Raw genomic sequence first — 27,036 nt, 5'->3', positions numbered from 1 at the left:
GCAGGGTGTTGCTGGGCATTTCTAATGAGGAGGGGAGGAATTGGGGGGGGGGGGGCCGGGGCGGTGGGCACGGTTCCCCGCGTGTGGCACCCTCCGTGAAGCTGCTCCGGGGAGCTCAGGTGCGTGGAGCTCTCAGGCTGGCAGGGCTCGGGCACGCAGATAGCCACGGAGGGGGAAGAGAAAGGCTCGTTTTGGACACGTGAAGCTCACCGATTTGCTTCCTCCAAGGAGGAAAATCCTACCCCGTCACCCCCCGCGCGGGACGCGATGCCTCGGTGCTTCTTTAGTATTCATCCCAGCGCCGCGGCCGCAGCCATCTCCAGCCCACCCCCAGCAGCCGCTCAAAGGGACGAAATTAAAGCAAATCCTGCTCCCGGTGACTTACTGCTGGGGAATAATTGGGTGCTGTTCGGGAGGAACATGGAGAAACCCGGCCCCAGCGATGGAAAAAGTGCAGGGGAGCCGGGGCTTGGTGGGACGAAGCTGTGGAGACTTTCGGGGGGTTCAGTGGGAATAAAAGCTGGTTTCATGAGGAGACGGTTATCTACCAGCAATGCGATGGATCAGGGAAAGGCGTCTGAGCAGGTTTTTTATGTAGTCTCGTTCCATAGCAGGAATTGTATTTAGATATTTCTTTTTTTTAATATATTCTTTGATCTCTCATGGAAATGTTAATGAGACAGAAACTGCTAAAGAGCTCTCCAGACACTGCCCTGCTTTGGAGAAGGGTGGACTGAAACGCAGACCCTCTGGAGGGCTGCTGACACACAAGCGGTCCCTTTGTTTCCTCCTCTATAACCCAGAGACATGTCTAAAATTGGAGGGAAGATGAGAGGAGGCTGAAGAGGCCGGGCTGAAGGCACGGCATTCCCCATTTACGGGAGAAAAACCCTCGCCCGGCTATTAGGGCCGCGGTTTGACGGGCAGCGCACCGCCCGCGTTTGAAGTCCAGACTGAAGGTACTCCGAGGATGTAAGTGGGATGCTTTTAGGCCGCCTTTCACTTCGACTTAATTAAGAAACTGGCGGGCTTTGTCTGGAGGGGGCCCGTTAACGTGTGAAGCTCGGGCCCCCCGGGCAGCGGGCTGGGGAGGGGGTACCCCCCTGCGCGCCGCTTTTGTGCCGTGTTGCCAAACTGCAGACAGTAGCGAGCGCGAGCCGGGCATCGCCGGAGGTCAGCGCTTGTCTGCCGCCATGCCTCCCGCTGCAGAAAGCCTTGCCGAGAGACCCCGAGCCCACCAACCTGCCTGCACGCACCCGTGGGGGGAAACAAATCCCTGGGGGGTGGCGGGGGTTTGTGCGTGTCCCGCGGCACCCTTCGCCAGCCCTAACGGGGGGTCGGAGGTTACGCCAGAGGAGGGCAAGCACTGCTTCGTAGGCAGCCGGTGCCTGCGTGTGTGTTTACACGGGGACGAGGATCAGCTTTGGAGCTGCGTGGGTTGGCCGGACGGTTCGCTGTCGGTGGGTGATGCTGATGGCCCCGGAAATCACCTGAAAGAATCGAAACTCCCCGAAGTAACGGGCTTGTTTTCAAGTCTCTGGCGTAGCAAACGTGCCTGCCGTTGCCGTCAGCGCGCTGTTTGCCCAGGGTGGTTGCAAATAACTGCCACAGTCCTTTGCGTTCTTCATCTTCAGATCTCTTAATCATGATGATCAATGCTGATTTGATCTCCTGTTAGCTGGCAGCCAGAGAAAAGACTTCAATGCTGGCGCTGGTAGGAGCAAGATTTTTATAGTCTTTGCATTTTTGCAGAGCTTAACAAGTGTCTAGTGAGGAGTTTCTTCCACACTGGCTCAAGGTGTGTCTCCAGCCCCCTGGGTGATGGCGGCTGCAGGCTCTACAGCCGTCAGCTCCCAAGGACGTGACCTGGCCTTTGGTCCCAGCCCGGTGGCAAAGTCCTCTCGGTGCAGCGGCTGAAGGTGGCCATTGGTGTGCATCTGGAGAAGCCTCGTGTCTCGTGGGTCTGGACTGAAACACTTTGCCTTCATCGTGCTGCTCTGTTACTCTTCTGGGAGACTGCACATGAACCCAAAGAGAAGCCTTGGTGCCAGTTTGGGAGGGGAGAGGGGGAAGATCGTCGGGTTACCTGGAGATGTAGAGCCCAGACAGTAGTCTGTGATGGAAGTTGAGACTAAGGAGGTTTCTACACACGTTGGAGAGCACCCAATGTAGGCTGTCAGGGCTTGGCAGAGGTAGCTGAAGATGACGACTTCCCAGCCGTGATTTGGGGGTGGTATAGGAGGTAGAGTAGGATGGGGTTAGCGTTCACCTATGGGTAATTTCCGTAAACTTGTTTTAGTTTCTCAGCTGAGCAATTCCCGTATCGTGGCTGTAATTCAGATGGGATCTGCGTTGCGTGAGGTGGCTCCCTACGTGTGGGTGATATCGGCTTTCTCTTGCCCTCCTCCGCTGCACTCCGTCATGGTTTACACTGTTGTAGCTTATCTGTTACTCGTACCTTTGCCGCTTTGCTTTGTCACTTGCCTCTGGTTGCCCATGAGTAAAGATGAGCATTTTACACAGTACAGTGCCATAACTTGCGGGTTAGATTTTTAACATAATATGCATATTTGCATAACTCTCCCAAATCTCTCAAGTTCAAGGAATTTGGAAAGTCTCTCCAGAACCAAAGAGATGCCCAAGTTTATTGCTTCCCCCTGTGCTTGCTGATTTTATTTAGCACTGTAAGATTTCCAGCTCCTGCTGGGTTGGGTGGTTTTTTAGTACTGCAGTGTTTATAATGTCGTCAGAGATCCCAGCAGAAAACGTTTGGTATTTAGCTCTGCAGCTTTAGCAAGGCGACAGTACTGCTGAAAAGTTTCGGAAAAGCACCTTGTTAGAGCTGAAGTGACTCATTCCCGCTAGAGAAGCGGCAAATGTTTTTCTGGCATTTAAACAAAACGCAAAAATATTGATTTCCCACCTTGATATTGAATTAAAGACTCAGAAGTGAGGGGGGGGGAAAGCCCAACGTTTAGGCCTTCTGCAAAAACAGTAGCAGTGCCAAATGATTCATACTGAGTATTTTACAGCGTGCTTTGGGGGGAGCACAGCGTTATAAACAGCGACAGTTCCAGTTTGCAGGGATGAGAGGATTTGATCTCTTCTCGTGAATTTTGCATTCGGTGCTTTCTGATTCAGAAGCGCTTTATTTGGGGTGCGCGTTTTGACAAGAGGCTCAGACGGCTTGGGAGCTGGGTGAAAGTTGGTTGAAAGTTCTCCTCCAGGTTCTGTTAGAGCTTGAGGTTTGAGTGGGAGACGAGGTGGAGAAGGGGATTTTCAAACTTCACGTTGCACCTCAGCCCTTGGCTGAAAGGAAAGTGCTGTGATTTCTGCACATCTTCCCCAGTGTTGCTGCTTCTGCTAACTGTTTGCTTTGGTAATAACATTATTAATATTTCTGTCAGATGCGTGGCTGCTTTGCTCTGCCCTGTACACTGCTTCCTACGTACGGAAGTGTTTTGTGCTTGTTGACTGTCACCTATGGAATTTCAGAGATGCTCAGTGCTTTGGTAGCTGAACGCAATTATGTAGAGGAACGCAGAGTAAGCCTTGTTCTCTTGTGTACTTAGCTGTCTGCATTTAAGCATTCATATCATATTTATGCATGCAAATTAGCAGTTAATGGTCTGTGAGGGAAATTTTCTTGAGAAGGAGTATCTTGGGTTTAGATCAGTCAGCCTTGCCCACCGATGAAAAGCTGTTCCTGTGCTGGGATCCCGCTGAGACTGCTCTGCCGCTGGGTTTGCTCCAGCCCGGACTGTGTCGGCCGAGCTGCTGTGACGTGGAGCTGCTCTGAAGGCTGTGGCGTGGTCCAGGTGGAAGGAGAGTCATGCTTTAGGCCTTCAAATTGTGCTTGAAATAACGAATTGGTGAATTTGGAGGCTTGCTCTGGTGGATGCTGCGTAAGCGCGGTTGAGATAAGGAAGGTTGGTTGCTGGTACTTGGGAATTGCATGAAGTATTGAATTTTCTCTTGGGATGTCCAGGTGACTTGTGCCCGTTGTGAAGGTGTATGCTTTATTTTGGCTGCTGGAGGAGCCAAAAGCTAGAGGTCATCTTCCAAGGATGAAGGGTAGAACTGAGTTTTGTTTGCTACTGTGGAAGTGAGAAGGTCAAGGGGTGCTGATGGCTTTTTGGTGGTCGTCTTGTCCTGCTAATTCTGGCAAGAAGTAGATGGTTAAGTCATCAAAGAGCTTGGAATTGGGGAGTATTTAGGTGTTAAATGGCTTAATCAGGTGAGCTGGTTGTAGCCGGACTGATGTGGTAGCGCCCAAAAGGCAGGCTCAGCGTGCCCGTAGGTGGGCATTCAGGTATTTTTATGGGTTATGACTGAACAAGTTTTACAACGTATAAGCTCCAGTCGTCTGCTTCCTTGCTTAATTTGGCACGGTTCGCAGGAGAGCCGGGCGTGAGGTAAGGGGTAGTTTTGGCTCCGGTCTGCTCAGTGACTGGTTTTAGTGGTGGTCTAGCTCACCTGAGACACCAAGTTAGCTCCGTAGCTCCAAGATAGAGGGGAAGACCCCTGTCTCCTGTTAAAGGCTTCATTCAGCATTAGTCAAGAAAGAAATGGGGTGTCAGAAAGGCGAGAAATGTGTTTTTTCTAGGCAGGCTTCCCATCTTTGGGGCCTCGTGTGGCTGGTTCTGCCGTCCCTGTAGGGTTTGTGCTCTTGTGCCAAGGCTCTTGGAAGGTGAGTGCTAAAAAAGACCTCGTGGGCATAAGGGATGGAGGGAGCAACTGCGAGTAACAGTGGAGCGATTGCTGTGAGGAATTGCTCTCACTTGCTGCCAGGCCAGCGCTGGCTCCGTCCTGCGGTGATTGAGCTGTCCTAGTAGCTCCTTAACATATACATTGTCCTGCGTGGAATGGGGCAGTGCTGTTGTCCACATCTGAGTGCCTGTGGCCTGGCTGCGTCCAGGTCCTCTGTGTCCTCAGCCTGCTCTTGGACCATCTCAGTGCAGCTCTGACTTTGAGCTGCTAGAGGAACTGGAGTTAAGCCATTGGATTTTGGGCACATGATCCAGAATTTGTCGTGCTTTGGTCAGATGAGCTGTGGTTTGCTTCACGGCGCCCTGCAAGGTAACCTGTCTGTCCTTCCTTCTTCTTGGTTCGCTGACACAGATGAAGGCACGTTCTCTTGATGCCACCTGAGGTCAAGGCGTGGATGCAGTGAGCAAGGACAGTCCCTTGTCTCTGCTGCGCTTGTCATGTGCAGAGTCTGGGACTCGGAAAATCTCTTCGGCTATGGCTTGTAGTCTTCTGCACAGAGTGGCAGCAGGTCTGGACAGGGGGAGGCTGGCAGCTTGAAGGGGAGGCAGGTGGGCTGAGAATGGCCGGAGAGGCCGTTCCGTGGGGAACCCTCTGCTGCTGCAGGTCGGCAGGCATGACTTTGGGGTTGGAAGGTGATGCATTAACAGTTGGAGTTGATCCACAGATGTGTGGACATGGCTGATGCTCAGGAGATTGGGGCTTCCCTGTTTAGCAGGGCCTGCTGGTGGGCTTCTTTCTGTGTGGCTTTGCCAAGATGACTTGAACAGCCCTTTGCAGTGATGGAATACGTCGTAGTCGCTTCATCCGGTGGCTTGGTAAACCCAGTGTTCTTCCAGGTGGTTCCCAGGTGCCCCCATCACCAATGGTAGGTCCTTATACCTGCCTTCTTCACAGCTATCACACCTCTCAGAGCTTTCTGAGACGACTAGCCCTTCTCATCGCGTTGAGCATCTGGTTCCCTGCAGTTTATCATGGCCTCCTTTGAGATACCAGAGCATGAAATAGTCTCTTGTGGTGGAGTTTCCTTTGATCAAACTAGTCTGCACTTCAGTAGTCTTCAACTGCCTGACTTCTTGCATAAGAGACTTTCTCTTGGAGATATTTTTAAAGACATTTCTTTGATAAAAATACCTCAGGTGGGAGGGAGAACTCTCAGCACACTCTCACCTTCTCGAGCGTGATGGGGTTACGCCCTTTACTTTATATAGATCAAGAAAATAGGGCATTTGTAATTCTTTCGATAATGGAGGGTTGCTGAAGAAGGCTGTAAAGGCTCCTGTGAAGCGAGGAGTCTTCTACAGAGAAAAGGTTACAAAGCTGTGTTTGAAGCCTCTGTGGAGCAGCCTCTCCCAGAACCTGCCGCTACCAGCAGTGCTCCGCGCAAAACGTCGTTAGCGGGGAAAAAATAACGATTGCTGACCCAGTACTCCAGGCAATTAATTTCCCAGCCTCAGTCCGTCTACTCTGGCAGATCAGGGTGCCGTACGCAGATGGGCATTGCCTTCAAGAGCAAAGGGACCCTGACTGGGGAGCTCGGCAGCAGCTCCCCGCAGAAGGCACAGGCCGTTCCCTGCCGCTCCTACAGCAGCTGCCTCGCTTACCATAAATCTGATTTTTTTTTTTTTTTTCTTTTCCTCTTTTGCATTGCAAAAGCTGCTTTGCTGCGTTGGATTTATTAAATGCACGTGACGGAGAACTGCTGCTCTCTCGCCGCTGCGGAGACCCCTCTGCGGTCCCTGGGTGCTGTGTCGGTAGGGCTGCGCCCGTGCACCCGCAGAGCGATGGCATGGAGGCCCGCGGCACTGGTGTTGGTGGCAGTGCTGGTAGCATCGCTGCTTCAGAAATGAAAAAAAAACAAAAGTCATCTCAGTGGTGAGCTGCGGAGTTGCTAAACGCTGCTGCAGCTTCTTCCCCTGTAAAATTTTAAACATAATCTTCCTTTTTTGGGGAGTGGAAGCTGAGTGACGGTTCATGGGGAAAAGAATATTTAATGCTTCTGGAGAAGGTTCTTGGTTGCGGTTGATCCTACAACTGGTGATGAATGTGCGCTATCAGGGCCTGGGGATTTGGCGTATGAATTTCCCAGGGTCTAATCGTCTCATAAGGCTGCGGAGTGTGACTCCTTCCCCGGTAATCTGCTTAACTCAGTAATTTACCCCTCCTCTTGCCTTGCCAGGAGAATGGATCTCACAGGTTGTTTGCATGACAAGTAGCTCGGGATTGTCCGACTGGAAGAAGATGCTGGCGGTTAATTGTGGCAGCTCGAGTTAATGGTTTCCCATGTTCCCTGGCAGGCTGGGTGAGGAGCCAAGCTGGAGAGCGGTTTTATTCGAGGCTGCACCATGTGTTTTGATAGCTATAATGCTAAAAAAAGAGAAAAAAAAAAAAAGTTTTGCCGTCCAAAGGATGTTTTTCTTCACCGAAACTAATCTCGGGGGAAAATGATGTTTGGTAGTTCTAGGATTAACTGGATTTGCAGATAGAAACTGCTGTGCTAACGGCAGCTACTGACTGATGACCAAAGCAGCTAACGGGGAGATGTTTCTTGGCAGTTGATCATGCTAAATATCTCCCCTCAAAGCCATTAAAACTACAGTGAACAATGTTTAAATAAAAAAAAAAAAGTTGCTAGCAAGCAAAAACTAATGATTGCATCTACATCTTCATTTTAAAAGAAACTAAGGATGCCCCACCACAAGTGTTGACTTTAAAATTTTACTAGGATCCCCTCAAACCAAACCTTCATTGTGCTAAAACTAAAAGAATAAGCATCCCTTCATCTCTCTTTTTCATTTGCCTCCTCCTAAAGCCCAACGTTGTGAATAAAATTCCTGCTTCGAGATAGGCTCCATGATACGCGATCAGCTTTTGCTAGCGTGCAGCCGGAACAGAGGAGAGAGAGGGAGGCCGCGCTGGGAGCAAAGGGGTGGGAAGCTCCGGATAAACTGTATGGCTTTTATTTAAATTACTGTCATGTTCTGGGGCTTGCTTGAAATCAAACACTGCCAAGTATCTTACTGCAGTCCCAGTGGTTTGCACCTAATACGCCTTGCGTTAACCGTTTGCAGGTGATCCTATTCCTGTTACAACACTGCATGTGCAGTCAGAAGCTTTTGGAGAGACTGAGGCAGGATTTGATAAAACTTTAAAAAAAAAAAAGTAATTCTCTTAACATTATGGTAGAGTTGTTCATGCATGGCTCTACCTGGTGCCACTATGCAGGAGATGCGGTGCAGTTTTTCCCCTCGTTGGTCGGGAGGTGAGAACTTCTCAGAGAGCTTCACTTGCGCGTCAGCAGCCACGCTCTGCTCCCCAGCAGCCTCACGGCTGGGATTTCGTGAAGCCCAGGCGTGGATCTTGATTTCAGCACTACTCCCAGATTGCCAAAGGACACCCAGATACTCTTTTGCGTTTTACAGCCCACCTACTCTTGGACACGTTTCTGTTTCCGTGTCTGGTATTGTGAAGAGGTGCGTGCTGCCGGAGCGGGGAACGCGGGATGCTTTGCAAAACGTTGCCTTTATTCTGCCAACCAAGTGCCTGCGACTTTCTTAATTGTGGATTCTTTTAGTTAATTAGAAGTGTTTGGAAACGCCTCGCACCTCAGCAGGGTTCAGTTCTGCGGGGTGCCAAGTGCTTTGTTCTTCATCCAGCAAAGCACTTAAGCGTGTCTTTAAGAACACTTTACGGGCTGAAATAAGCTCATTGATTTCAGGGTACTGAAGGGTTGAGCCAATACCAAATTTCTTCCAATGATTCCAACTCAAATAGTACCGTCCAGGAAAGTGTTGTTTGAATGTTAATGCTACCTTAAATAGCAGCATCTCGGGCTTCACGACGGAACCGGTCGGAGAAACGTGACAGATACTGAAATGGCGTGTTGGCGGGGAGAGCTGCTGCTGGGGCAGGAGTAAATGGAGGAAAACTCATCATTAAAAGTGATTTCTTACCACCCTTTTATTTTATTCTTCCAGTTTTGTAGTAGCAGAGGTTAGCTTTAACTCTGGTCATCTACAGCGAGCTTTTAATAAATGAAGAGGAAACTGAAACAGCTTGGAAAAGTATAGAATAAGCAAATACTCCAGGGAGACTTTTAGTGGCAACATGATTAATAAGGGACACTCCTGGTAATACTATCAAAACAGAGCTATGGCAAAAGCATATGGAGCATCCTTCTTCCGCGGCAGGAGCAGGATTCAGACAAATGATCCAGGGCGATTTATGGGCCTCTTTGCAGTGTGGGTTTTTTCTCCCCCTTCAAAGTGTGAGGGGAATAAGCTCTGGAGATGTAACCGTGGGATTAGACTTCAGGAAAAAAAATGATTTAGTAAATCAGACAGCTTCTTTTTGCTCCCAGGTGTTTGTGTCCTTGTTGATTGTTTGGTCAGGGGCTACATTCCTTACACAGACTTTTTATTTTCTTATTTTTTTATTATTTTTTTTCCTCTGTGTCACCCCCTGCACATGTCTAGCAATAACCTTGAGGAGCTCAAACAGGGAAACGTTCTCCAGCAGGAGAATATGATGCAAAATATATGAAGATGAGTTTCGGAAACTTCCCTCCTGCTGCGGGTTCTCCCAGCGCTCTGCTGGTTTTGCTGCCGTTCTCTGGGAGGAACGGAGGTCTCCGCTGGCGAGTGGGGATGCGGGGAGGCTGCTGCTGGCTCAGCCCTGCGTTGCTGCTGGCACCCGGGCCGGTTTGTCCCCCCGCGCTTTGGTCCGAGACCAATTCTTGCTGCATTTCCTTTGAAGATGTTTACTGTGCAGCTGCTGTGGCAGCTTGTGGCTGTCATGTGGGAAGGAAAAGGAAGAGAACTGGAGTAAAGAGCTTATAAACTTCTCAAGTTTTAGGAAGGTACCGAGATGAAATGATATTGTGGTTTTTCCTCCTCCTTTCTCTCTCTCTATTTTTTTTTTCCTAAGTACAAAATGAAAGGAGACCTCTTGTACTGCACGTGCATAAATTGTGCAGGTTTGGCTCTGCTCAAGTCAGATGTTAAAAAATGAAATAAAATAGCCGTCCTGACACATGAGACAATGCAGTCTTCCAAAACCAAAATAGCTTTGTGTAGTGCACCAGCATATAGGAGTCAAAGATCTGTGTGTGTGGGCTTGAAGAGATGCCTTGCCGCCTTTTTTTGGAGAAGAAACTTCTGTTAACATCTAAATGATTTCAAGAATTCAGCAAGGATTGAATTCTCTGCTTCATGGGCATGAAACTTTCGTGTTGCTACTGAACTGTGCTATTTTATCAGCCTCCTGCTCTTCAGCCTCCATTTACCATAAACTTTTAAAAGTGATTACGCAAGTCAAACCCGATTTCTTATCACAGTTCTGTATTTATTGGCTCAGTTGTTTGTGAGGGATCATTTCAGCCGCCCTGTTTCCCTTGGCATTTTTAGAAGGTTCTTAGAGTTGTTAGCAGCTGTAAATGGTATTAATAAGAAGCATTTGGTTGCTGGTTTCGGCTGTTTTGTGTGCTGATTAGGTTGGATTCCAAAGGCTGAGCAAGTTTCTAAAAGAAGGATTGTGCTTTGAATTCTGAAAACACTGTTCTCCACAGAAAACCAGCTCTGTCTGTGTGAAGAATTTCATGTGCACACTGATTCACCTCTGCAGAAAGTAGGACAAACCGCTTTATTTGCCTGAATTGGTGTCGACTTTAAAACCAACGAAGCCCCATCTAAGAATCTTCTTAAATGTTAAAGGAGCCAATCTGAAAAGATGGCGATGGTTTTGTCCTTTTGCTGAGCATTGTGTTTGAGATGAGAAGCCCTGGCCCACTTCAGCGTTACCTCTTTGGGTTGTCCATACTGTGCTGCTCTCCTGAAGTAGATTTAATGAATTAGTGAATAGCTTTCTCCGAGCAGCACAGCCTGTTTGTGAAAATGAGCGGACCTTCTGGTGTGGTCTCATCTGCGGACAATCCAGTGTCTACGCTCCCTGAACAGTGGTGCGTCCTCAAAGGTTTTCGACACTTGGGTTGGCAGAAGCCCAGCGTAACGTGGTCTGCGTCTGGTCTAAGAATCACAGAATATCTCAGGTTGGAAGGTACCCGTAAGGATCACCGAGTCCAGCTCCCTAACTTGACCCTAATTGGAGCAGCAGGTTGCACTAGAACCTGCCGGGGTCCCTTTCCACCTGATGGTTTTATGATTTGTGTCTTCTCTTCAGAGTCAGAGGAGCATCTCCATGCTGTGGGCACCAGATCTTGCTGTTGGAGTGCTAGATTCACCCAGATCAAATTCCTGGAATGGGTCAACCAACAATAAGTGCAGTTTCCTTATGCAGACCCTCCTGTTTGAGACCCTCTGCAGGTGGGGAAGGGCTCAGTGAAGTGTGATGGATTTATCCAAGAAAGAGAAGCAAAGCCTGTTGCTGACTGCATCCTGTGGAGCAGAGAGCTTACCATCCGTGTGCCAGCAGTAGGCAGGATCAAGAACTAGTTTGCCAGCAGGGAAAGGTAGGTTCACTTCCCCCTGGAACTTCAGAAAGTAGAAAAATAAGCATCTCCCACCTTAATTAGGCTTGTGTTCAAGCGAGAGCTACACCCCGTGTTTCACCCAATAGACGGGGCATCAGCCTGTGGCTGCTGAGCTGAGGGTAGGTTGTGGAGGGACTCGAGGGCAGCTGCTGTAAGCGAGTGATGATGTGTCCAGCAGATGTGTTCAGTGAGGTCAGGTTTCCCAGCAGGCTCCCTTGATGTGGAAAGAAGTAATCGTGCCAGGGCCGACACCACTGGGCTGGTGTGGGAGCCGCTTGGTCACCTTGTCCAGCCAAACCTCTGAACAGACGGATCGATGCTCGGGAAGCCCTTCTGCTCGTCCGCTGCTGGACTGTGCGTGGAGCCTGCGCTGGGGCTCTGAATGATGTCCCTTCTGGCTCTTGACTGCGTGAAGACTTTGATGTTGAAGGCTGAGGAAGGGTGGTTGCATCCCGCACTTGGCTGGTCTTGGTGCTTGGGCATGATTGCGCAACTGCTTTTACTGGAGAAGCTCCTCGACTCAGCCAAGGACATTAATGATAAAATTGTGGTTTGTGCGGTAACCTCCTCGTCGTGTACCTGAAATTATCTCTCTGAGCTATTCTCCAAGGTCTGCAGCAGATGGAGAGAGACATAATGAGCGAAGCAGTTGAGAGAACGGTTCAGACTGGAAGTCCATGTAGACTGGAAAAAACAAAAAGGAGTGTTAGATGTGTATAACCGGTTCAGACATAAGATGTAATGAATCTTCATCTGTGGCTTTTAAAATCAGCAGCAGCCAGAGTATCCCAGATTTGAAACCCGTGTTTGTTCAGATGTAGTGAACGTGTAGACAGTTTTTTCGGTACTTCACCCCACCAAGCATCATCTTCCAGGTAGGTTTGTGTCAAGTGGATTGACTGGAGCAGCGCTGCAAAGTGTGGCTCTAACCATCGCGACAGCCCTGCTTGACAGGGTCAGCCCAGCAGTTTCATGTTTAAAGTTGCCAGTCATTTAACTCTTGACTGTTTTGTACCTGGTTTTGATTTTTATAAAGAAGAAAAAAATCCGTGCTGCTTTTGAGTTGGGGTTTCTCATACTTAAGTCTGTGTAAAGATGATTTATGGTGCTAGTAGGGGCTCCACTGGAAATGCAAGTTCTATTCTGAAGTGGATTGAACAGCCCATGCTGAAATGTTTATTGCCGTCTTCAAAATAGAATACATCAGGGTTGATGGTGCCTGTCCAGGAAAGAGAGAGAGTGGAGTGGAGTGGGGCTAGTGGGGTATTTTTAGTATTCCAATAAAAGACAAGGCTTTTAAAGGAAATCGCTTATTGCCATTTTGCAATCAAGAATGCAGGAGTGTTCCAAGGACTGCAAGAAATATGCTTCAAGAATGTCGGAGCCATAAGGAACTAATCATTAAATACTCTCTCGTTTCCACCCCCGTTTCTTGCTCTGAGGAAGCCATTTAGAAGCTTTGCAATTTGTATGTAAATCTCAACCCTCCTGACCACGCGGTCAAGTATCCAAGGGACTTAGGAGCCAGCATCCCATTTTCAAAAGTTCTTACAATTCCTCTGCAAGCAGGGCACTTTTTTAAATAGAAGACACATGGACCAGACTTCAAGAACACTTAATCTGACCTTAAATGACTTGGTATGAACACTATATGATTTTTTTCTGCTATAACTTTTTCTCCTTGCGCGATGTCTTGCGAGTGAAGTTCCTCTGGCGGGTTCAGACAGACCAGTGAAACTGTAGTTTTGGTGCTGCGGGTTCTTCCAGTCGTTTGACTGAGCTGCGATTGGTTTTATTTCTTTTTGTTTTCACATGTACCTTAGTTGTTGATGCTGGAAATATTTGGGAAGTGTTCTGGTGCTGTGATATATCCATCTAACTAGGGAGGGAGTAATCCCAGCATTTGTTCGAGTGAAAAACAAAGGAAGAGGCAAAAGATAATACTTTCTCGAGTGATTTAAGAGCTTAATGGGAGAATTTACTGATGGATCCGAGCAGAGCTACTGGTTACCTTCTCCCTCTCTGCATGTGCCCATCTTGTTCCTTGTACTGGCACTGGTGTCCTGGTGAGGCAGTTCAGGGAGCAATAATGGTAGAAGACTGACCCTACCAAAAACAAAGACCGGGGTGTCGGGCTGCTGGCAGATGGACGCGGGCAGATGTCCCCTTCTGCGCCAGGCCAGCAGAACCGTCCTTTCATTTTATTAATTTATTTTTTTTTCTCCCGTTTGTTTTTACTGGAGAAAGTGGTGGAGGAACAACAGTCCCCCACTGAGATCATCTGTCGTGTCTTCTGCCTTTTCCCTGCTTGCTGCAGGTCGTGGCTCTGGAGCACGCTGCTGCCCGGCAGACCCTTTGCTGTCGGGGAAACCGTTCGGAGTTTGCCAGCTGGGCTGGGGCTCCTGCGTCCCTCGCTGGGGCAGGGGCTGGTGGGCGAAGCTGCGCCGGAGAAGGTGCGCGGCTGTACGGGTGGAGGAGGAACACCAGCCGTCGGGGCACTGCGGCAGGCAGCGAACGCCGCGGCGCCGGGGTTAACTCGCCTTGGCCCCGGGTTGGTGCCTCTCCTTGCAGCCGGTGCTGTGTCTGGCTGGTGAATCTCTGAAGCTTCTAATGCAGTGAGAAGTCTCTTTAGCGACCTGTGGCCTGTTCTGCTGAAGGACCACCTTCCAGCCATTGGATTTTCTAATATCACAGAGTCACAGAATGGCGGGGATTGGAAGGGACCTCTAGGGATCATCCAGTCCAAGCCCCTGCCAATGCAAGGTCACCCAGAGCAAGTTGCACAAGAACATGTCCAGGCTAGTTTTGAATATCTCCAGAGGAGACTCCACAACCTCCCTGGGCAGCCTGGGCCAGGGCTATGTCACCCTCAGAGGGAAGAAGTTCTTCCTCCTGTTCAGCTGGAACTTCCTCAGCTTCAGTTTGTGCCCGTTGCCCCTTGTCCTGTCGCTGGGCACCACTGGAAAGAGTCTGGCCCCATCCTCCTGACACCCACCCTTCAGATATTTATAAGCATTTCTAAGGTCCCTTCTCAGCCTTCTCTTCTCCAGGCTGAACAAGCCCAGCTCCCTCAGCCTTTCCTTGTAGGAGAGATGCTCCAGTCCCCTCATCATCCTTGTAGCCCTGCGCTGGACTCTCTCCAGTAGCTCCTCATCTTTCTTGAACTGGGGAGCCCAGAACTGGATGCAGTACTCCAGATGGGGCCTCACTAGGGGGAGAAGAACCTTCCTTGACCTGCTGGCCACACTCCTCTTGATGCACCCCAGGATCCCACTGGCCTTCTTGGCACCCAGGGCATGCTGCTGGCTCATGGTCAACTTGTTGTCCACCAGCACTCCCATGTCCCTCCCTGCAGAGCTAGATCATTGCCTTCTTGCAAAGAAAGCTTCCCCTGGCTGTCCTTCACACCCTGTAGCTCCTGGCTGTTCTCTCCACCATGGTTCATGAAGCTATAGCCCATGCCAGACGCTTCTGCAGTTCCTCATTGCTCATCGCCCTCCACGGCATGGGGAGGGCAACTTCTGGTGAGCCTAGAGACGGGAATGTCCCCGTTAAATCTGCGCTTTCTCACCCTTCGCTGCTGATGTTTGCTGGGCTTATGCCAGAACAAAAGGGTTCAGGTGACACCTATGGCTTGGTTAGCCTCACTTGGGTGAACCTTGGCTGAAAGACAGAGATTTGTAGAACCTTTGTGATCCTGTATGGACTTGTTTTCTTTCTTTTCTTCTGGGAAACCTTTAGTGCACGTTGAGGTTTTTGAAACTTTCACAAGTCCCATTCCAAGGTGTAATATGGTTTTTCAGAAATGCAGCACATTTCTGGACTGTTCCTGTTTCTTGGCGTCGCCTGGGTAAGGGAGAGGATGCTAGAGAGTTTGGAGAAGGAAAAATTGGAAAGTGTGCCTGCTTATTTAATAATAAAAGAAAGGGAAGAAAAATAAGCCACATGCAAAAAAAATCCAGTAACCATGTCTGCCGATGACCTTTGGGGTTGGAAATAGTTTGATAATAGCAGTGTAGGGATGAGAAGGAAACTCTGTGAAGTCACTTTAGCAAGAACAAAAGGAAAAAAACAGGAGAGTGTTTCCAGTTTCTGGCTTGCTGGGAGCTGGGTGCCCTCCTGCCCAGCTCTGGACCTCCGTGCCTGGTGCTGCCCCAGCACACCCGTCGGAAAAGGGCATCAGCCCGAGAGGAGCAGAGGTTGCCAGGTTGGAGATGAAGTGAAAGGGCCGGTATGTGGGAAAGCACCGCGAGGGACTCTCTGGGAGGCTCCAGGTCTTAAATTGTCGGCTTTGGCTGGGCATGCACGAATTTACCCCCGAAGACAGCGGGTGCTCCAGCAGGGCTTCCTTTCAGCCTGCCTCTGGCGTTGTCAGCGAGTTGGAGAGAAGCTGCTGCCAGGTTAATACTGCTCGGTAAATACAGCTGATCTCTTCTTTCGGTACGGCAGCCAGCACAAAGGGTCCAGTTAGCGCTGGGGGGTTTGGGTGGGGAGTAGCCTGGGTAAGCTGTTGCCTCTCAATCTATTCTTTGTGCGATGGCGAGTCAAGTAAACAATTTTATTATCAAGTATTTTTGCAGAAAGATATTATTCAGGTATGTGTAGAAATGGCTTTAAAGCTCCTTGGCTCAGTAATTCTGTCTCAAAGGTACATTGAACCATTTCTCCCAGTTTGTCTTCTGTGAGCTACCTTCTGCTATTTAAAGTGGATACAAATTTAGCTCCAAGTGTTCCCTTTCCTGCAGGCTTCTCTGAAAGTTAAAGCTTGTGACAGTTTAGTTCTTGCTGTGCTCTCAACTTGTCTTCAGATCCAGGCAAATGTCTTGCCTGTCTCTAAGCTTCGCTTCTGGTGGCTTAGAAGGTAAAATGTATTTATATTGCTTAATTTCCTTAGGAAACCTTCCGGTCTTTTAACGGCCCTGCTTCTAGACTGCTTCTCGGATCAGCGCGAGAGGTTAATGAATTGTGTAGGCTGAGACCTACAGTCAAATGTATATTTATGAGGCATCTTAAACTGTTGGATCGCAACCTTCCCACCGCTGCCAAAGGTAGGAGGTTACCCTCGCGCAGCCCAGCTGAGCACAGGAGATGTCGAAACGTGAGCGGCGGTTGAAGGCTGTGACCAGATTCATCTGAGCTGTTCCTCCGACTGTTGCGGTTCACGTGAGGTTGGGTTTGTGCAGCCTGTATCGCTCTTCGAAAGAATTTGGGATTTCTCTGCAGTTGTGCTTGGAAGTAGTTCACTATGCTATCTGGCGAGCATTTGTAATTTGAAAAATAGATTAAAAAAGAAGCAAATTGAGGTACAACAATAATGGATTAAGAGAAACACTTATCTCACTTCCTTGCATTCAGCCGGGCCGTGCATGTGGTTTGGGACCCCGGCGCTCGGGATTACTCGACCGCTGAAGCAATAAACGTTTTGGATGTAAACTCGCTCCACGCTGCTTCTGGGACTGACTCTGACATTTGTTTTCCGACAGTGGTGCTTTTTATCTTGCTGTTATTTAGCCACAGCTTGTTTGCCAGCGGGTCTTGCTGTCAGTAACGTCAGGAATCTCCGTGTCCTGATGAAAGTCTTGTATTAACAAACTCGTCTGGGTGCCCAAGAGGGAAGCGTAGCTCCGACCTGACGTGACCAAAAAACACAAAAATGCCATTTTTTTAGTATGTGAAATAATGTTGACTGAGGAGTTAATGTGTATAAACAAAGCCTCTACCTTTGACTCGGATAACTTGTTTCTTCAGGTTAATCTAGTGTTGCATCAATAGCTCCAAATGTGGAATAACTCATAAAATGAGAGTTTTTGCATCTTACATAGGAATGACCTAGGTCTGTCTTTCTTCCAAATAAGGAATTAATAACGCGATAGTTGTTGTTTCCAAAGAGCTCGGCTTTTTTGAGAAGTGGGGTTTGTTTTTTTTTGCCCTCCTCTAGACCCAGGGAAACACATGGGCGTTTGGAGCCTTTAATAACTGGTCGCAGAACCTGGTCTTGATTTCTCTGAGAACTGCCGATGATTTTGATGTCGCGGGTGAGAGGTACAACTGCAGCGTTCGATTTCTCGAGTCAGACCAGTTGAAAAGGAAGGTCAAAAGCAATAAGGGCCGGGTTCCGCTGGGCGGGCGGGGGCGGGGGATAACGCGCGGTCGCAGCGTTTCACACAGACGTATCGCCCCAGAAAGAGTTTGGCTGTCACAAAACTAATAAAGAGCAAAGCCTCGGGAGAGATGGTTTCAATGATGCAGGTGTAGGAAGCGGGGAGTGTATTTACATACAAGCCAGCTTCATCGCGTGGGATTTATGCGAAAGTGGTTCTTAATGCGATACAAATTGAATACCCCGTCTTGCTCAAAATGAGGAAAAGGTTAGAAGGAAAGATTTTTTTTTTTTTTTAATAGCTTTTGGGGGAGAAAGTGTTTGGCATTTTTAAGGTAGCGTAAAGGACTGCAAGATGGATTTCTTCAGGCGCTTGCCATGTTAAACTTGCGCTTTAGGTATGCGCGTCGGACTCGGAGCCAGCCCGCCAAGCTGGTTCTCAGCTGCCTTGAAAATCAGGGGTTTGAACCGCTTTGGGCAGGGTTTCTGCCAGATAGCTGGCAACACAGACTTAAAATTAACTTACTGAAAAAGCAGATAAAGTTTGTTTGTTTGTTTTTAATCTGTGACATTCAATAGAAGTCCGTAAAGAAAGCAGTCGTGCCTCTACAGCCTCTTGCTGAAACTCCCGTCTTTTCCCTGCTGCTCTCCTACCCTATAAACCAGCTATTACGTGTTTATAAGTTAGCGCTCCGTGTCACTTGTAAAAGAAGACTTATTCATAAACTTCTGGATAGGCAGTTCTGTGGGAATAGAACTTTCTTGGCATAAAACAAGCCACTTTTTCCAGATAATGTAATGCTATACCAGGTTTTTAAAGTCATAGCACGCTATTTATTATTATTTTATAATCTATAAAAGACACCAGTGCTGACCCTTCAGCGTTACTGAGAATGACACCATACCCAAATCAGCCGAAAAGAGAGGGAAAACCCCAAGCAGAACTCCCGTTCCCAGAAATCGTCGCCAGCCGGGTGCTGGGGGATGCTCGGGGCTGGGCGCAGGGCTGCTGCCCCGGCCCCCCCTCTGCAGGCGGCGACCGCCGGGGGAGATCCCAGATGGGCCCCTCTCGGGTTTTGGGTGGGATTGGCCAGCTGTGGGTTAGAAGTTCTTGAAGCAGACTTGGATGGAACATTGCAGCTTTGGAAGTTGGGGCAGGTGACTTGGACACATAGACACAGGCCTTTGATGTTTTTTTCATGGGCTGAAATCGGTATTTGCTTCAATACCCAGGAACCAGCAAGCAGCCAACACGTGGCTGGGTTTGCTTTCTGAAGATGCTCAATGTTTGGGAGGGGCACCGAGGGCTCACCCACAGGACAGCCGCTTCCCGAATCTCCAGGTTTCCAGCGAGCATGGGTTTGGGGGGGACGGACAGGGATCGCGTTGGTCAAGTCTGTGTCCGAAAGACCATTGCTGCTCCCCAGTCTGCTTCCAACTGGAGAGAGAACCTGTGGCTATGCAGCCCCATGGAAAGGAGCCATCACCCCTTAGCAAGTGCTCATATTTACTTGTCCTGTTTGTAAGGACCATCCAGTACTCTGTGCAAAAGTTACAGCAGCAGGGGCTGGAAGAGATTTCCTTGCTCGTTGAGTCCAGACCTGAGCTGTCACAGGCAAATTCCCTCTGCGCTTGCTTTCATAACCCCTCCTAGTATGCTTTGAGAGCATTTGGGGTGTTCTCCCTGGTGACTGGGTGTTGGCAGCCCAAGCTGGGATGATGCTCAGAGAGACAGCAGTGGCTGGATATCTTGATGTGGTTATCATATGTCCATTACTGATGGGCTTGGGGTTGAACGAAGAGTAGCAGAGTGAACCTGGTGTTCAGCTGGAAGACACGTCCAAGGCAGAAGGACAGATCGGCATTGCCACCGGAGAGCTCTGATGTGACCTGCAAAGCCCTGGGTGCATCAGCCACTTCCTGCTCCTCTCACATCCCTACCAGGAGCTGGATGGGGCTGCTGGGGTGAGTGTAGACATCGCCCTTGGATGTCGGGGTGGTGGCTGGGGCGTGTTGGTGGTGACCCACCTGCTGCACTCACCTGGGGTGCTGGGCAGCCGTAGGCAAGCGCCTGCTCCTTGGGCGCAGGAGCGCCTGGCTGAAAGATGAGAGCTGAAGCGTTGCTGACATTACTTGTGCCCTTAAACAAGGGTGTCCTCAGTCCCTGGAGCGTACCTGGCCAGTCTGCATTTATCAAAATGAAACCAGTATCTCGTTACTGGTGCAGGTGATGCCAAGGAGGAAGGTGCAACTGTCTCCTCTGCCGGGGCTGCCCCGTCTGAAGTTGTAACTCAAGACACCTTGTAGAGACCTGCGTGCTCTAATTGATAACACGTTAAATCTCCGTGGCCGGCGCTCCGTGGCTACGGAGCGGTTTTAATGGTAAATCAATAGTCCGATAGAAGCAGACCAGAAATCTTTTGACACTTATTCAAGAGGGACTTGTCAAAACACGATGTATTTATGACCAAGTTCCTGCCTGCCTGTTCAAAGGCGCTTGAACCGCTGCCAGGTCCGAAACACGCTCAGATTCCCAGGAGTTATATTCCGCACAATGAGTGGATATTTCACAGTAAATATTGCCTTGTCAGAAAGCTGGCATGAGCACCCGGTTGACAAGCAACAATTGGCCGCTTTGTGTGGGTGCTGCGAGGGCTGGTCTCTCCGGCGGCGGCGGGGCTCGCGAGCAGAAATTTCAGCCGGGCTCCAGCCGTCGTTAGCGTTAGGAATTAAAAAATGCTCTAAAGAGAACAGCAGATCGTGGAGTCTCAGCTGCCTCCATCTGAAGGAGTTGGAAAGTCTCGATGGTTAATCACAAACACAAAAGCTGGCTGCTGGCTGGCAGAAGGTATCCGCCCTTCTCCAAGGAAACCAATTCATCAGCGTTATTTGGGATTCATAACAGTTATCTGAGGCAAATAGACTTACGGAGGACACGGCACCCTGCGCTTGCATGAGGCTACAAACCAGAATCGTTAATGATTCTCTGTCCTCTTGCAGCTCCGCGGCGCGGCGTAGGCTGGGACACACATCCAGCGCCTGCGGCGTGGGCTGCGTACCGAGAGCGGAGGGATGCCCGAGAGGAGAGGGATGCTCTGGAGGGCAGGGGTGCGCCGTGTCCTCGGTCTGCGCGGTGCTCAGCGTGGTGCGGCTCCAGGCCACGTCTGGGGTCTCTGCGATGGGGAAAAGGCAAAGGCTGGGATGAAGAGAGGGTAATGAAATGATTAATTGGACTTGTCGTCAGTGTGACTGGTATTTGTCATCGCTGAGGGCAGCTGGGAGTGCACTGGAGAGCTTGGACTTGAAGCAGGGCCTTGTTTCTAACGAGAGCTTACACCCTGGAGTTACACAGCCCTGACCGGGCAGGCGTAGTTACTGCCTGGCCGGCTGGACCCGAGGGGATACAGTCCTGAGCCATCACCTGTATCCACGCAGATCAGCAACCCCTGGGAAACTGAGGTGCAGACTTGGGGTGGAAAAGCATCTCCTGGATGCCCAAACCCCTCCAGGCAGATGCAGGCTGTGGTTGCTTTTCCATGTGAGCCCCAGCTGGGAAGTTGGCAGAGGAGTAAATCGGGTACGGTGGGAACGGTGTCCACGAGGAACCCAAACCAGTGACCCTCAAAGCTGATAAATCCTGGGGAGAAGGAGTGGATTTGGGACTCGGAGAAGGGCTGCCCCGGGTGACCCCAGGGAGGGGGGTATGGCCTGAACCCCAGATCCTCCGGGCCCGCGGCTGGGCAGATAGCAGCTGAGAGAGGCTAACGAGCTGTCTTCACTGAGAGGTGAATTACATCTGCTGTAACCTCTGCTTTCCAGCTTGGATCTGAAACTTCCATCTCAACTTTTTTCTTGGAAAAGGCTTTGCTAGGCTGGAGCATCGACCCCCCCGGCTGCCCAGGGATGGGGTGTCGGGAGCGGGGTGACGAGCAGAGGTGCAGCTGATCTGGGCAGTGGGATTAAAACCCAGCGAAGCAGCGTGAGTGCCGGGGACGGCGGGGTGACCCCGTGTCCTGCCAGCACGCGTGCCCTGAAGAGACCGTGCCCTCCGCATTTCTGCCCTGCTCTTCCAGGCTGGGACAGCAGCACCATCCCGGGCTCCTTAGCAGATGGAGCTTCAAGAGCATTGCACTTTCTCCAGCCTGGCTTAATTAATTGCTCTGTAATTGCACACAGACTTCTGCTTGCACTTCCTACCTTTCCCTGAGAAATGCAATTCAAATTTCTACTCTTGTCACGGTTTTCTTTTGCGCAGGAAGCTTTGCTTTTTTTCTTCCCTGACTCCTGTTGACTTTGTTGGTGGCTTTGATTCCTGCACTTCTCTTTGAGGAGTTCTTCTCGAGGGGAATATTTATATTTCACAGGACTTGAGCAAAAAAAGGCAAAGCAGGCAGGAAAGCTAGAAAGCGTAATTGCCGTCAGACCCCATCCGCAGTTTTAGGTAGGAAAGCATCTTGTACTCCGTGAAACACCCGGAAAGCTGCAGATCCTTCTAACGTGCTGTTCCGTAGCGTGGCGGGGGAAATGCGCGTAGCATCTGGTCTCTACCACGCAAGAGGTACTTTGAAAGTTGTGTGCTATTGCCCATTTATGCCGTCCTGTTCTCCTTGAGCCTGTCGCACGGGTCGGAGAAGCCTTCCGTGCTGGCAGGTCGCTGATTTATGTTGCACCGACACGTGCCGTCTCTGCTGCTCCGGCGCTCGCATCGGGAGCAAGCGCTTGACCGCTGCTTTTGGAAACTGAAAAGTGGCTCCAGGTTTTTAATACCAGTCTCTTTCCAGGAATAAAAGGAAATTTATTTCATTCTGCTGTCCCGCTCTTGTTGCCCTGAACGTTCGCTGAAGTTTCTTACTCATTCTGTTGCCCATTAGCAATACTTTATTAGTCCCCCATTAGCAATGCTTTATTAGTCCCCCACCTTCCCCTGTTCCTGCTGTGCAATAGTTCTGGTTTTATGTGCAGTTTTTCTTGGGAGTTGTCAAAGAATAATTACGCCCCATTAACTCCACTTTGTATCATTACTAATTCACACCTGTAGAGTATTTTCCAAGCAACTGATCTCGGTTGTCTCTTAATTGCTGAAGTCCATAAACTCTGTTACACTGAGACTGTGCTAAGGATTTGCACCTTCTAAAACTTTTCCCTCCAGTGCGAAACAGAACAGAGAAGCTGAACGCGGCAGCTTTATCAGATCTGATTTCTTCCGGATTTAAGCAAATTATTTGCTTCTGGCTCTGCTGAAGAACACAAGATGTATATTAAGATTATAAAAAGCATGGGATCAGAAAGCTGGTAAAAGCGCAGTTGGTGTTCCCAGCGGTGGGAGCATCCTCAGGGATGCTTCCCGAAGGACTTCACCAGCAAGGGAAGCTGGTGAGCGCTGCCGGGACAAACCCGGCTTCCCGGCTGCGCCGGCACGGCCCCTGGCCGCCAGCGCGGCGGTTGCTGGCTGGAAGGGCAGCGTGGTGCGGCGTGGCCCTGGTGGCTGCTGGCACCAGAGCCAGACCCAAGCCCTTGCCAGGGGTGGAAAGAGAGCGGCAGGAACAGACAGATGCGTTTTTACTAGTTTATTTCTTTTAACGTGATTAGTAAAGCAGTTTCATCCAGGTTTAACTTGAAATGCTAAAAAATCACTCCGGAATCATCCTACCCCAAAGGACACGGTAACTGTGCACCATTCAGCGCCTGTCCCCACGCCGCGGGGCCGAGCCCTGCCGCGGTCCTCGGGCATCCCGGGCCGAGCGTGCGGAGCTGCTCCTGCGAGGAAGGGAAAGCCGAGACCTGCGTGAGCCGGCGCAGGGGAGCGCTGCTCGGGCTCGCTCCAGGGAACAAACAGTTTCTGCTGAGCGTAAAAGAAAAAAATACTGTTGGTGGCAACTCTTATTTCCCTGGAAAAAAATCCTGGACCCCTGGCAGAGAAACAGTTTCTGCACAGAAAACATGACACTATTTACAAAAAGTGATGTCTAATATCCTTTTCCAGCTTGGAAAGAGGAGTTTGTTTTAATACATCCTTTTTTAATTGCTGTGAGCAGGACTTGTAAATACTGTAAGTGGTTGAGTAATCTGTGAGCAGACCAAATGAAGGGACATTTTTTCCGCTCTCGGAGCCCTAACATATTCCCACTGCTCTGACAGGGGGATAGCATGGAGCAGATACTAAACCAAAACAAAAGCCTCCTAATTAAAAGCTCATTTAGCCCCAGGGGATGCCCGTGTGCAGGATGCTGGTGCCCGACACGCAGTGGTCCAGCTGGCTGTGGGAGGAGGGGATGGGATGGGATCCAGGGATGCAGGGATCCAGTCCATTTTCAGTAAACCGCATCTTCCTCTCCTCTAAGACAGGGGAGAGCTCTCCCTAAGAAAGGGGAAAGCAAGGAGCAGCAGTTCCCTCTAGCAGGCATCTGCCAGTCCTGTTACCTTATTGCTATCGTTTAGTTCAGAGAGAAAATCTGCTGTGCTGGTTTTCTGGGTCAGCCTTGGAAATGCTCCGTGTCTTAGAGGTGTTTGACGCTGTCCTGCTGCAGAGCAGCGCGGTGCACCCGGGCTAGAAAGCCATCGTGAGGTTGGGTCAGGCCCGATCCGTCCTTGGCTCGGCGCCTCGGGCGGCTGGGCTGCGGGGCAGGGCGCAGCACCCAGAGCCCGCGTGCCCCACGGGGGCCAGAGCGCGCTGAGACTCTGTAATGCTGGATGATCTTCATTTTCCCGAGTCACCAATGTACCCGAAAGCCTTGCTTTTGCTCTGCACACCGTTTTGTCTGAAAGCAGGAGTACTTTCTTTTGGAAACAATTTCCTGATGCAATCTGGATTTCCTGTTGAATAATCCTTCGCCCCAGTGGGACGGTACAGAGGGATTCTAGAGAAGCTTAACTGGCCTTGCCAGGAGTTAAACATGTCCCTTAATCTTCACAAGGCGGGGGTTGAAGTAGGAAGATACCCTGCAGGCACTGTTAAAAAAAAAAATCAATTTGAAGGGTCAGGAAGAGAAAGAAATCATAGAATCATAGAATGGTTTGGGTTGGAAGGGACCTTAAAGCTCATCTGGCTCCATCTCCCCTGCCATCAGCAGGGACGTCTTCCACCAGTCCAGGGTGCTCAGAGCTCCATCCAACCTGGCCTTGAACCCTGACAGGGAGGGGGCAGCCACAGCTTCTCTGGGCAGCCTGGGCCAGTGTTTCACCACCCTCATGGGGAAGAATTTCTTCCTAATCTCTAATCTAAATCTGCCCTCTTCTAGTTTAGAGCCATTCCCCCTTGTCCTATCACTCCACCCCCTTGTGAAAAGCCCCTCTCCAATGCTCTACCACCGTGAGGGTTGAGCCCAGGTTGCTGCTCAGGTCATGGCGTGCAGGGGTCTGGTGAGGAGCTGGCATGGGGTGAGCAGGGGGGAGATCGGTCTCAGCTGAGAGGAGCAGCGGGACTCGGGGGAAGAACTTCATTGCAAAAACCCGTTGTTAAAGGTGAAGGCAGCAACCTTAACGTCGTTTCGTCTCTTCCAGGGATGCTGGTGGTGATTGTGCTGCTGCTGATCGCGATCGCGGTGGTTGCCGTCTGGCCGACCCACTGACGCGGCGGCGGGGCCCGTCGGAGCTGCTGCCAGGCAGCTGAGCGCGGAGGACTCCGGAGAGACCGACTTTCTGCAAAGCCCTGCTCTGTTTTAAATGAACTCCGCGGTGTCAGAATGAAGCCGTGTCCGGCAGACGCGCGTTCTTCCTTCGGTGCGCGGCTGAGCAGCGCTGCGTGATGCGGAGGGTTTCACCTGGCAGAGGACTCACCTCCACCTTGGTCCGGCGCTCGGGAGGCTGCAGCTGGCCGTCCGAGGGATGCACCTCTCGGTGTCTCCGCAGCTGGTGTCGGGGTGCTGCCGGCCCGGCCCGCCGCCGCGGCTGCCGAGCCGTCGGTCGTCCCGAGGGCTGTGAAATAGCTACAGCAGCAGCGTGCTTTGGGAGCGCAGCGGTGGCACTCCTCTGCTTCCCGATACCTTCCTTCAGAAAGAAAATGCTGACCTTTTTTTTCAAGGAATAGATGTTTTGGGGAATGGCTGCATCTGGATGCTCGCAGGCTGGGAAGCGAGAGCGCGCGGAGCCCTGCCAGGAGACGCAGGACCCCCCCGAGCTCGCAGAAACGCCAGCGAGCGAGTCGGCCCTGGGCCCGCGGGGGACAGTTGTCGGTGTTGAGCTCCACGGACAGAAACCTGAACAGCAGCGGCTCCCAAACCATGGAAAGCCTTGCCCGGCGTGTGCTCCCGAGGAAGCGCGCTCTGCCCTGCCCTGCCCGCTCTGCCGGGCTGGCCGCGGGAGATGTTAACGAGCTCATCTCCCCGATCAAGGTCTGCCTCTTTCTTTTATAACTTTTCACACGCTGTTAAAACTGAGAGGAAGGATTACCTGTTTGAAAACTAATGTAAAAGAAGTATCGAGTGTTCGCTTCGGGCCAAGAAAATCATTATTTTGTTATATGTGCCAATTTGATTTCAGCATTGATAGGGCCAGCAATAAATACTGAATAAAAGCCGATCCATTTATATACAACTCCTCTGCCTGGTGTTTTACTGCTTCCTACCATTCCACTCGAATGATTCTCCAACACTTCCGTTTCCTGAGAGCTGATTTGGAAAAGGAAAAAAGCAACTCCTGCCAGATTTCATGTGTGTCATGATAGAAGTTTCCTGGTGGACCCGTCAGACTTGCCAGCCCTGGGCTGGTCCTCACCTGCGGTGGTGGAGCATCTCCTTTCACAGCCCTCACCGAGCTCTCAGGGCTCATTTCCCTCTCCCTGCTGGGGTGGTGGCACGTCTGGCGCTGGTCTGGGAGGTGGGAAGCCAGGGGGTCACAGAATCACAGAATGGTGGGGGTTGGAAGGGACCTCTGTGGGTCACCCAGCCCAACCCCCTGCCCAAGCAGGGTCACCCACAGCAGGCTGCACAGCACCGCGTCCAGGCGGGGCTGGAATATCTCCAGAGAAGGAGACTCCACAGCCTCCCTGGGCAGCCTGGGCCAGGGCTCCGTCACCCTCAGAGGGAAGAGGTTCTTCCTCGGGTTCAGCTGGAGCTTCCTCGGCTTCAGTTTGTGCCCGTTGCCCCTTGTCCTGTCACTGGGCACAACTGGAAAGAGTCTGGCCCCGTCCTCCTGACCCCCACCCTGCAGATATTTATCAGCATTTCTAAGGTCCCCTCTCAGCCTTCTCTTCTCCAGGCTAATCAAGCCCAGCTCCCTCAGCCTCTCCTCGTAGGGTCCTGGTGCTGCAGCTCCTCTTGAGTGACACGAAGCCGTTTTGCTCTTCTGGGCTCAGTTTCCCCAGGTGGGACTCAGGTGCTGGCCCCTGCATTAAATGCTTGGTGCTGTGCAGATTGCGGTTGCAAATTTGCTCTTCTCCTTGCAGCATGCAAGTGTTGGCTGGAGCTGAGGTTCTGACCCGGTCGCTCCAAGACCTGAGGTGGGAACGACCAAGCTGGCTGTGACGGGAGCAGGTGGGCCTTTGCAGGAAACAGGGAGCCGCTGAGCCCCGTGCCGGGCACATGCCTGGCATCGATGGACAGGAACCGTTCCCTGGAGCTGAAGAGCAGCATCGCCCCGTCGGTGTGCTCCGGGCAGAGGGTAGGTGGGGAGAGGAGCTTGGTGGAGAAAAAGCTGGGCAGACACAGCTGTGCCTTGTGGCGCAGGGCCGTGGGCTGCAGACGGG

The 27,036-nt window shown here is 50.8% G+C and overlaps 1 protein-coding gene across 1 annotated transcript in view; it reads left to right on the top strand.

The window, feature by feature from the left end:
• The window catches only part of STX8 (syntaxin 8), a 106,457-nt gene extending 80,588 nt beyond the window's left edge, over positions 1-25,869 (top strand). Inside the window, exon 8 of the mRNA XM_075441186.1 lies at positions 24,855-25,869. Within this exon, the coding sequence (XP_075297301.1) occupies positions 24,855-24,922 (68 nt within the window). The 3' untranslated portion in view covers positions 24,923-25,869. The remainder of the gene's footprint in view (positions 1-24,854) is intronic.
• Positions 25,870-27,036: the final 1,167 nt, after the last annotated feature.

Source organism: Opisthocomus hoazin, chromosome 21 (assembly GCF_030867145.1).
Source record: "Opisthocomus hoazin isolate bOpiHoa1 chromosome 21, bOpiHoa1.hap1, whole genome shotgun sequence".
In the NCBI taxonomy this organism is placed as follows: Eukaryota; Metazoa; Chordata; class Aves; order Opisthocomiformes; family Opisthocomidae; genus Opisthocomus; species Opisthocomus hoazin.
The sequence above is the reverse complement of the archived record's forward strand: the minus strand, read 5'-3'. Positions and strand labels throughout refer to the sequence as shown.